The 12,145-nt window shown below is 44.7% G+C and overlaps 1 protein-coding gene across 1 annotated transcript in view; it reads left to right on the forward strand.

The window, feature by feature from the left end:
* Positions 1-3,344: 3,344 nt before the first annotated feature.
* LOC121552102 (piggyBac transposable element-derived protein 4-like) overlaps positions 3,345-12,145 on the forward strand; it is a 73,081-nt gene continuing 64,280 nt past the window's right edge. Inside the window, exons 1-2 of the mRNA XM_045211166.1 lie at positions 3,345-3,692; positions 3,860-4,746. Of these exons, the coding sequence (XP_045067101.1) occupies positions 3,365-3,692; positions 3,860-4,746 (1,215 nt within the window). The 5' untranslated portion in view covers positions 3,345-3,364. The remainder of the gene's footprint in view (positions 3,693-3,859; positions 4,747-12,145) is intronic.

Genomic DNA, 12,145 nt, shown 5'->3' on the forward strand with positions numbered 1-12,145 from the left:
CATACAAGGGTTTTCAAATGTGATTTAAAAAAAAATGTTTTCCATTAACATTTTCTAAAATCATGTTTTAGGCAAAATCCACAATGCAACTGGTTCGGCATATGAAGGGATACAAAGTTCTTTATAACAAACAAGAAAAATATTTTTTATACATTTTGCATGAAAAGGGTCTAAAATATTTTTTGAACGTTCAGCACTAGAAGGACATATGTAGAATAAAACATAGAAGAGTTTTCAAATGTGATTATTTAAAAAGCTTTTATCAATGAATATTGTCTAACATCATGTTTTAGGCAAAATCCACAATGCAACTAGTTCGGCATATGAAGGGATACAAAGTTTTTTTTATGAAAAACGAGATTTTTTTTTTTTTATATATTTTGCATGAAAAGGGTCTAAAATATTTTTTTTAAATGTGATTTTTTTAAAAGCTTTTTTCAATGAATATTGTCTAAAATCATGTTTTAGGCAAAATCCACAATGCAACTAGTTCGGCATATGAAGGGATACAAAGTTTTTTTTATAAAAAACGAGATTTTTTTTTTTTATACATTTTGCATGAAAAGGGTCTAAAATATTTTTTTCAAATGTGATTGTTTTAACCCTCCCGTTGTCCTGTCCGGGTCAAAAAGACCCAGGCTACGTGTTAGAGTGAGTGGCTGTATATCCCGTCCCGCTGTCCTGTCCGGGTCAAAAAGACCCAGGCTACGTGTCAGTGCCTTCGTGTTAGAGTGAGTGGCTGTATATCCCGTCCCGCTGTCCTTTCTTGTCCGGGGTCAAAAAGACCCAGGCTACGTGTTAGAGCCTAGGTGTTAGAGCGAGTTGCTCTATGTCTCCACCTGCTGTCCTGGCTGGGGTCAAAACGACCCAGGCTACGTGTTAGAGTGTTAGAGCGAGTGTGTGCTGTGAACGGGACCCTTGCAAATCAAATCAAATCAACTTTTATTGGTCACATTGTAGGTCCAGACATTACAGTGAAATGTTTACTTTCTAAAGAATCTGGTGATTTCCTTGTAATATTGTAGGTGTGTGTCACTACTCGAGGACAATGCTGGAAACCCAAGATGTCCATTTCCTCAACAAGTGAATACATGTCATCTGGTCTTCGGCTTGCTGACAATTGTACATCTCCGCACGTGTTTCATTCTGACAGTCTGTCAACTTGTATACTTGCGGTACAATATTTTGGGTTTTCGTGAAATCACAAGGTATGCGTAGACTCGAACGGATCCCCATCATGGCGTGTTGTTTGGGGGTAACAGAAAAGCCTTGAAATATCCAGGCGACTTTCTTCATCAGAAGTGTCTGTTCCTCATCTGAGAGATCTGTCATGTGGACATCGCTACACACGGAAGAGATATCGCATGGCATTTGCCGATATGTCCGATATGTCAACAAATGGTCTCGGACGTGGCTGTGACGAACGTCCATGTCCCACATGTCGTAGTACAAAGCACAAGTACAAGACTCGCTGTCGTCGAAACCGGTCAACATTGCACAGGGACACCATCCCACAGCTTCACGGTGTATCTTCTGCAAATGGTCCCGGTGTGTCACCATGATGTGTGACACTGCACCGTGGTAAAACCACAAGAGCAGAGCCTGTCCTACGACCCGAACAAGCCACAGCTCATACCTCAACAGACTATATTTGGGTTTGACAAATAGTCTTACCTCCAGTTTGTTGTTGGGCATGACCGAGAGGCTTTTCACCGTGTACCCGAGAAGTATGGGTATGTTCTTCACTACTCAATTGAACGCAAAATAGATGTCGTTGAAGTTGATGGTGCTCAGATTCAGTCGAGTCGACCCTCCGATGCCCAGACCGATCACGGTGCCGACGACGGTGGTGGTATTGTCGGTAGTAGTTACGTGACTGGAGTCCGACGTGTGTATGTCAAACACTGCAGTGATGCAGCAAGAATCGCCCTTGACGTTTTCTGTGTTCTGGAAAGTCGACATAGCTTCGATCGATGTGGTTTGTCTGTGAGACACGAACCTGTTATATTGTGGATTCAATGACCACTCCCATAAAAATAATTAATTATATTATATTCATTTATTTTTTGGTTAATGTTTTGTCAAATTATATCTTTGTGATTAGTATTAAAACATGACATTTTGTAATAGTAGTTGTTATTTGTTGTAAACATAGATCATGGTTTCATGGCTACATACAAGCAATCGTGGTGTCTACGTAGACAGACATCAAGTTATTAGATTCAAAAACCTATTCTGTGCTGCCCATGTTCTATTCCTTCGACACACATCGTCGCTATTCTGACATGTCGGCAATCATGAGTTTGCATTTCACGCCATTCCTTGAGTGCGATACAGCTAGTCCAGAAAGTGTCTCTGTGGATTTGGGAGAAAATAACCCTCCCGTTGTCCTGTCCGGGTCAAAAAATAAATAAAGACCCAGGCTACGTGTCAGAGTGAGTGGCTGTATAACCCCTAGCATTGTCCAGTCCAGTCCTGTCCTGGCTGGGGTCAAAACGACCCAGGCTACGTGTTAGAGCAAGTGGCTGTATAACCCCTAGCGTTGTCCTGTCCGGGTCAAAAAGACCCAGGCTACGTGTCAGAGCCTAGGTGTTAGAGCTAGTGGCTGTATATCCCCTCCCGCTGTCCTGACCGGGTCAAAAAGACCCAGGCTACGTGTCAGAGCCTAGGTGTTAGAGCTAGTGGCTGTATATCCCCTCCCGCTGTCCTGACCGGGTCAAAAAGACCCAGGCTACGTGTTAGAGCCTAGGTGTTAGAGGTAGTGGCTGTATATCCCCTCCTGCTGTCCTGACCGGGTCAAAAAGACCCAGGCTACACGTTAGAGGCATAAGCTCTGAGCCAGAGGTACTAGGTAAGCCGTAAACAAACACCAACACCAAGAACAAGTACTACTACTACTACTACTACTACTACTACTACTACTACTACTACTACTACTACTACTACTACTACTACTACTACTACTACTACTACTACTACTACTACTACTACTACTACTAATATTGCCTCCATGGCATGTCCGGACACGTGCCGAAGAGAGAGGTCTTGGGGACTTCCCCAGCCTGGGTGCCGAAGCTATTATGAGTGCTGTGCGATTCACGGCCAAACAGGTCCTAGAACAGATATTTTCCAATGACTCTGACTGCGACGAGGAAGCGGACGAGGAAGCGTCCGAAGAAGAAGACGGGGAGGAATACAACCCAGAGGATGAGGAGACCACAGAGGACGACGACGACGACGAAAATACGGAGCCCGAGGCGACGGGGACGGCGACGGCGATGACGACCACCGCCACTACGCCGCCGACGACGGCCACGAAGACCACGAAGACCGCGACCGCGGCGGCGGCGGCCGCTGGAAAGCGATGGACTCCACAGACCTGCGAGCCTACGTAGGGCTGCTCATCCTAGCCGGCGTGTACAGGTCCCGAGGCGAAGCGGCCTCTAGTCTCTGGGACGCCGAGAGCGGAAGGACCATTTTCCGCGCAACCATGCCGCTCAAAGTCTTTCACGCTTACTCGAGACTCCTTCGCTTCGACGACCGCCAGACCAGAGCCGAGAGACGCGCAGCAGGCGGCGGTGACAAACTTGCGGCCGTGAGAGAGGTCTGGGACAAGTGGGTCGAGAGGCTGCCGCTCCTCTACAACCCCGGGCCCGACGTGACGGTGGACGAGCAACTGGTCCATTTCAGAGGTGTGCCGGGGCCAACAACACCGTACAAGAGCACAACAACAACACTGAACACAACACGCTAAAGCTAATCTCCTCTCTCTCTCTCTCTCTCTCTCTCTCTCTCTCTCTCTCTCTCTCTCTCTCTCTCTCTCTCTCTCTCTCTCTCTCTCTCTCTCTCTCGCCTCCAGGCCGATGTCCTTTCCGCCAGTATATCCCAAGCAAGCCGGCCAAATACGGCATCAAGACCTGGGTGGCCTGCGACTCCAAATCCAGCTACGCCTGGAAGATGCAGGTCTACACCGGCAAGGCCACATGCGGAGGCCCCGAGAAGAACCAGGGGATGAGGGTCGTGCTCGATTTGACGCAGGGACTCAGGGGTCACAACGTCACCTGCGACAATTTCTTCACCTCATACGAGCTCGCGCGCCAGCTCCTGACCAGGAACGTCACCCTGGTCGGCACAGTCAGAAAGAACAAGCCAGAGCTCCCGCAGGCGCTGCTCGCCTCAAAGGACAGGCTCCTCTTCTCCTCCAAGTTCGCCTTCACGCCCACCACCGCTCTAGTGTCCTACCTGCCAAAGAAAAACAAGAACGTCTTACTCCTGAGCACGCTGCACACCGAGGCTCACGTTAGCCGTCGCCAGGACAAGAAGCCGGCCATCGTCCTAGACTACAACAGCAACAAGGGAGGTGTGGACAACCTAGACAAGGTGATTGGAACCTACAGCTGCAGGAGGATGACCGCGCGCTGGCCCCTGGTCATCTTCCACAACATCCTTGACGTGTCCTCTTACAACGCTTTTGTCATATGGCGAGAGCTCAACCCCACTTGGATGCCTGGTAAGCGAAACAAGAGGAGGGTGTTCCTCGAGCAGCTGGGAAAGGCACTAGTGACTCCGTTCATACAAAGAAGGGCCTGTCTCCCTCGCACCGAAGCCTCTGCGGCGCTCGTCAAAGCTGTTCAGAGGGCTACGTATCGTGATCAGCCCCGGCGGGATCACGCCCCCGCAGCACCGGACCACGCACCGGCCCAAGTACCCAACCCCGCAAAACCCAGTAAGAGGAAGAGGTGTCAGGTCTGCCCCACAAAGAAGGACTGTAAAACACACACGGTGTGCACCAGGTGTAACAAATACATCTGCAAAGGCTGTTCGCACGCATACTGTCCCACATGTTCCAATTGGGCCTTTAGTGAGAGGGGGACAGTTCGACCCGGAGGGCACGGCGTGTGTACAGAATACCAGGACAACGGGAGGGTTAAAAGCTACGTATTGCACCTTTTAGTTGCCTGAAGTCTAGCTTCAATGTTTGTGTGTGTATATACAACCATCTGGCATCATCCACTTCCTTTGGACTATAGTAGCACAGTAAAATGCTTTTCAAAGGAGGGGAAAAATAAACGAGTGATAATATAGGACGAATAGTAACAAGAATTGTGTTCAGAAAAATAATTGACACTATTAGTTGTGTGTAATAGCCTTGCATGCGGTCAAGAAAAAAAAATGCATGCCAACTGACTTTGAAAGTCCAATGTTGCAGTGCTGCTGAGAGACTCATGCAGAGGCCAAAACTTTACAGTGGAGCAGGAGGACATCTTGTGGTTCAACTCGGGTACTGCCCATGTGTGCGCACATCATGGGGAGTCCCTTTTAGTATTAGCTCTTTAGCCCAGCGTTTCCCAAACGCGGTCCTGGGGTCCCCAAGGGGTGCGCGTTTTGCCCTAGCACTCCACAGCTGATTCTAATACTCCCAGCTTGATGATGAGTTGATTATTTGAAACAGCTGTGTAGTTCTAGGGCAAAAACTCCCAAAACGTGGCCCGAGTTTGGGAAACCCTGCTTTAGGCTAATACTAGCCTATTAGGATGACTTGGTTCTATCGCTTTAATGCCAACCGCTGAACTCTGGTTTTCACTAATTACTTGTCCCAGGTGACCATTATGAATCTAATAGCAAAACAAATGTTTCTAAATTGCTCTTTGAATGTAACATGCCACAGTCTGTCAATTACACTGTAGAAATTACATTTCCATCTTTCTTATCCCCTGTGTCGTCATTGAAGACATGTCACAATCATTGACGGAAAAAGTCCATGTATTCCTCAGATAATTACAACATAAATGTCCTGTAATTGTTCCATGTATACACGCACCTCTACATTACCCACCATGTATGTTGTTCACTAACACGACTAAAAGCTACGTATTGCACCTTTTAGTTGCCTGAAGTCTAGCTTCAATGTTTGTGTGTGTATATACAACCATCTGGCATTATCCACTTCCTTTGGACTATAGTAGCACAGTAAAATGCTTTACAAAGGAGGGGGAAAAGAAACGAGTGATAATATAGTACGAATAGTAACAAGAATTGTGTTCAGAAAAATAATTGACACTATTAGTTGTGTGTAATAGCCTTGCATGCAGTCAAGAAAAAACATTGCATGCCAACTGACTTTGAAAGTCCAATGTTACAGTGCTGCTGAGAGACTCATGCAGAGGCCAAAACTTTACAGTGGAGCACGGAGGACATCTTGTGGTTCAACTCGGGTACTGCCCATGTGTGAACACATCATGGGGAGTCCCTTTTAGTATTAGCTCTTTAGCCCAGCGTTTCCCAAACGCGGTCCTGGGATCCCCAAGGGGTGCGCGTTTTGCCATAGCACTCCACAGCTGATTCTAATACTCCCAGCTTGATGATGAGTTGATTATTTGAATCAGCTGTGTAGTGCTAGGGCAAAAACTCCCAAAACGTGGCCCGAGTTTGGGAAACCCTGCTTTAGGCTAATACTAGCCTATTAGGATGACTTGGTTCTATCGCTTTAATGCCAACCGCTGAACTCTGGTTTTCACTAATTACTTGTCCCAGGTGACCATTATGAATCTAATTGCAAAACAAATGTTTCTAAATTGCTCTTTGAATGTAATATGCTAAAGTCTGTCAATTACACTGTGGAAATCACATTTCCATCTTTCTTATCCCCTGTGTCGTCATTGAAGGCATGTCACAATCATTGATGGAAAAAGTCCATGTATTCCTCAGATAATTACAACATAGATGTCCTGTAATTGTTCCATGTATACACGCACCTCTACATTACCCACCATGTATGTTGTTCACTAACACGACTAAAAGCTACGTATTGCACCTTTTAGTTGCCTGAAGTCTAGCTTCAATGTTTGTGTGTGTATATACAACCATCTGGCATTATCCACTTCCTTTGGACTATAGTAGCACAGTAAAATGCTTTACAAAGGAGGGGAAAAATAAACGAGTGATAATATAGGACGAATAGTAACAAGAATTGTGTTCAGAAAAATAATTGACACTATTAGTTGTGTGTAATAGCCTTGCATGCGGTCAAGAAAAAAAAAATGCATGCCAACTGACTTTGAAAGTCCAATGTTGCAGTGCTGCTGAGAGACTCATGCAGAGGCCAAAACTTTACAGTGGAGCACGGAGGACATCTTGTGGTTCAACTCGGGTACTGCCCATGTGTGAACACATCATGGGGAGTCCCTTTTAGTATTAGCTCTTTAGCCCACCGTTTCCCAAACGCGGTCCTGGGATCCCCAAGGGGTGCGCGTTTTGCCCTAGCACTCCACAGCTGATTCTAATACTCCCAGCTTGATGATGAGTTGATTATTTGAAACAGCTGTGTAGTGCTAGGGCAAAAACTCCCAAAACGTGACCCGAGTTTGGGAAACCCTGCTTTAGGCTAATACTAGCCTATTAGGATGACTTGGTTCTATCGCTTTAATGCCAACCGCTGAACTCTGGTTTTCACTAATTACTTGTCCCAGGTGACCATTATGAATCTAATTGCAAAACAAATGTTTCTAAATTGCTCTTTGAATGTAATATGCTAAAGTCTGTCAATTACACTGTGGAAATCACATTTCCATCTTTCTTATCCCCTGTGTCGTCATTGAAGACATGTCACAATCATTGACGGAAAAAGTCCATGTATTTCTCAGATAATTACAACATAGATGTCCTGTAATTGTTCCATGTATACACGCACCTCTACATTACCCACCATGTATGTTGTTCACTAACACATTTAAAAGCTACGTATTGCACCTTTTAGTTGCCTGAAGTCTAGCTTCAATGTTTGTGTGTGTATATACAACCATCTGGCATCATCCACTTCCTTTGGACTATAGTAGCACAGTAAAAATGCTTTACAAAGGAGGGGGAAAAAGAAACGAGTGATAATATAGGCCGAATAGTAAGAAGAATTTTGTTCAGAAAAATAATTGACACTATTAGTTGTGTGTAATAGCCTTGCATGCAGTCAAGAAAAAACATTGCATGCCAACTGACTTTGAAAGTCCCATGTTGCAGTGCTGCTGAGAGACTCATGCAGAGGCCAAAACTTTACAGTGGAGCACGGAGGACATCTTGAGGTTCAACTCGGGTACTGCCCATGTGTGAACACATCATGGGGAGTCCCTTTTAGTATTAGCTCTTTAGCCCACCGTTTCCCAAACGCGGTCCTGGGATCCCCAAGGGGTGCGCGTTTTGCCCTAGCACTCCACAGCTGATTCTAATACTCCCAGCTTGATGATGAGTTGATTATTTGAAACAGCTGTGTAGTGCTAGGGCAAAAACTCCCAAAACGTGACCCGAGTTTGGGAAACCCTGCTTTAGGCTAATACTAGCCTATTAGGATGACTTGGTTCTATCGCTTTAATGCCAACCGCTGAACTCTGGTTTTCACTAATTACTTGTCCCAGGTGACCATTATGAATCTAATTGCAAAACAAATGTTTCTAAATTGCTATTTGAATGTAACATGCTACAGTCTGTCAATTACACTGTGGAAATCACATTTCCATCTTTCTTATCCCCTGTGTCGTCATTGAAGACATGTCACAATCATTGACGGAAAAAGTCCATGTATTTCTCAGATAATTACAACATAGATGTCCTGTAATTGTTCCATGTATACACGCACCTCTACATTACCCACCATGTATGTTGTTCACTAACACATTTAAAAGCTACGTATTGCACCTTTTAGTTGCCTGAAGTCTAGCTTCAATGTTTGTGTGTGTATATACAACCATCTGGCATCATCCACTTCCTTTGGACTATAGTAGCACAGTAAAATGCTTTACAAAGGAGGGGAAAAATAAACGAGTGATAATATAGGACGAATAGTAACAAGAATTGTGTTCAGAAAAATAATTGACACTATTAGTTGTGTGTAATAGCCTTGCATGTAGTCAAGAAAAAACATTGCATGCCAACTGACTTTGAAAGTCCAATGTTGCAGTGCTGCTGAGAGACTCATGCAGAGGCCAAAACTTTACAGTGGAGCACGGAGGACATCTTGAGGTTCAACTCGGGTACTGCCCATGTGTGAACACATCATGGGGAGTCCCTTTTAGTATTAGCTCTTTAGCCCAGCGTTTCCCAAACGCGGTCCTGGGGTCCCCAAGTGGTGCGCGTTTTGCCCTAGCACTCCACAGCTGATTCTAATACTCCCAGCTTGATGATGAGTTGATTATTTAAAACAGCTGTGTAGTGCTAGGGCAAAAACTCCCAAAACGTGGCCCGAGTTTGGGAAACCCTTCTTTAGGCTAATACTAGCCTATTAGGATGACTTGGTTCTATCGCTTTAATGCCAACCGCTGAACTCTGGTTTTCACTAATTACTTGTCCCAGGTGACCATTATGAATCTAATTGCAAAACAAATGTTTCTAAATTGCTATTTGAATGTAACATGCTACAGTCTGTCAATTACACTGTGGAAATCACATTTCCATCTTTCTTATCCCCTGTGTCGTCATTGAAGACATGTCACAATCATTGACGGAAAAAGTCCATGTATTCCTCAGATAATTACAACATAGATGTCCTGTAATTGTTCCATGTATACACGCACCTCTACATTACCCACCATGTATGTTGTTCACTAACACATTTAAAAGCTACGTATTGCACCTTTTAGTTGCCTGAAGTCTAGCTTCAATGTTTGTGTGTGTTTATACAACCATCTGGCATCATCCACTTCCTTTGGACTATAGTAGCACAGTAAAATGCTTTACAAAGGAGGGGAAAAATAAACGAGTGATAATATAGGACGAATAGTAACAAGAATTGTGTTCAGAAAAATAATTGACACTATTAGTTGTGTGTAATAGCCTTGCATGTAGTCAAGAAAAAACATTGCATGCCAACTGACTTTGAAAGTCCAATGTTGCAGTGCTGCTGAAAGACTCATGCAGAGGCCAAAACTTTACAGTGGAGCACGGAGGACATCTTGTGGTTCAACTCGGGTACTGCCCATGTGTGAACACATCATGGGGAGTCCCTTTTAGTATTAGCTCTTTAGCCCAGCGTTTCCCAAACGCGGTCCTGGGGTCCCCAAGTGGTGCGCGTTTTGCCCTAGCACTCCACAGCTGATTCTAATACTCCCAGCTTGATGATGAGTTGATTATTTGAATCAGCTGTGTAGTGCTAGGGCAAAAACTCCCAAAACGTGGCCCGAGTTTGGGAAACCCTTCTTTAGGCTAATACTAGCCTATTAGGATGACTTGGTTCTATCGCTTTAATGCCAACCGCTGAACTCTGGTTTTCACTAATTACTTGTCCCAGGTGACCATTATGAATCTAATTGCAAAACAAATGTTTCTAAATTGCTCTTTGAATGTAACATGCTACTGTCTGTCAATTACACTGTGGAAATCACATTTCCATCTTTCTTATCCCCTGTGTCGTCATTGAAGACATGTCACAATCATTGACGGAAAAAGTCCATGTATTCCTCAGATAATTACAACATAGATGTCCTGTAATTGTTCCATCAATACACGCACCTCTACATTACCCACCATGTATGTTGTTCACTAACACATTTAAAAGCTACGTATTGCACCTTTTAGTTGCCTGAAGTCTAGCTTCAATGTTTGTGTGTGTATATACAACCATCTGGCATTATCCACTTCCTTTGGACTATAGTAGCACAGTAAAATGCTTTACAAAGGAGGGGAAAAAGAAACGAGTGATAATATAGTACGAATAGTAACAAGAATTGTGTTCAGAAAAATAATTGACACTATTAGTTGTGTGTAATAGCCTTGCATGCAGTCAAGAAAAAACATTGCATGCCAACTGACTTTGAAAGTCCAATGTTGCAGTGCTGCTGAGAGACTCATGCAGAGGCCAAAACTTTACAGTGGAGCAGGAGGACATCTTCTGGTTCAACTCGGGTACTGCCCATGTGTGCGCACATCATGGGGAGTCCCTTTTAGTATTAGCTCTTTAGCCCAGCGTTTCCCAAACGCGGTCCTGGGGTCCCCAAGTGGTGCGCGTTTTGCCCTAGCACTCCACAGCTGATTCTAATACTCCCAGCTTGATGATGAGTTGATTATTTAAAACAGCTGTGTAGTGCTAGGGCAAAAACTCCCAAAACGTGGCCCGAGTTTGGGAAACCCTTCTTTAGGCTAATACTAGCCTATTAGGATGACTTGGTTCTATCGCTTTAATGCCAACCGCTGAACTCTGGTTTTCACTAATTACTTGTCCCAGGTGACCATTATGAATCTAATAGCAAAACAAATGTTTCTAAATTGCTCTTTGAATGTAACATGCTACAGTCTGTCAATTACACTGTGGAAATCACATTTCCATCTTATCCCCTGTGTCGTCATTGAAGACATGTCACAATCATTGATGGAAAAAGTCCATGTATTCCTCAGATAATTACAACATAGATGTCCTGTAATTGTTCCATGTATACACGCACCTCTACATTACCCACCATGTATGTTGTTCACTAAAACGTCTAAAAGCTACGTATTGCACCTTTTAGTTGCCTGAAGTCTAGCTTCAATGTTTGTGTGTGTATATACAACCATCTGGCATCATCCACTTCCTTTGGACTATAGTAGCTGTTACGATTTCGGCCGAGGCTGCTCCTCCTCCTTGTTCGGGCAGGCTTCGGCGGTCGTCGTCTCCGGAGTACTAGCTGCCACCGTTCGTTGTTTCTGTGTTTGTTTGGTTTGGTCTGTTTTGGTACACCTGTTTCTCATTTTGTCTTGATTATGTGTCCTTTAAGTTCTCGTTGTTTCTGTCTTGTGGTTGTGTGTAGTTGTTCCTTGTCAGCTGGTGCTTCCAGTCAGTTAGTGCTCTATTTTGTATTAGATAGAGAGTCCGCACTTGTTGTGCGTGTTCGCTGTGTTTTGCATGTATACGCTGTGTGCGTTATTTTTCTCGTGCCTCCGGCTCTGGTTGTAGCCGTTCATTTTGTGGACTTTACTAAAGTATTTTTGGACTAGCATCTGTGTCCTGCATCTGATTCCTACACCACACCTACGCCCGCTCAGATAGAACTACACACCACCCATGGAATCAGCAGGAGCAGCAGCAGCGACCGAGTCTTGGGAGGAGCGCGTCCAAGGACAGGACGAGCGGATAGCCCAAATCACCAACGCTCTGCAGGGAGTAATGAATACCCTGCATCGCCTG

This window comes from Coregonus clupeaformis, chromosome 36 (assembly GCF_020615455.1).
Source record: "Coregonus clupeaformis isolate EN_2021a chromosome 36, ASM2061545v1, whole genome shotgun sequence".
NCBI lineage: Eukaryota > Metazoa > Chordata > Actinopteri > Salmoniformes > Salmonidae > Coregonus > Coregonus clupeaformis.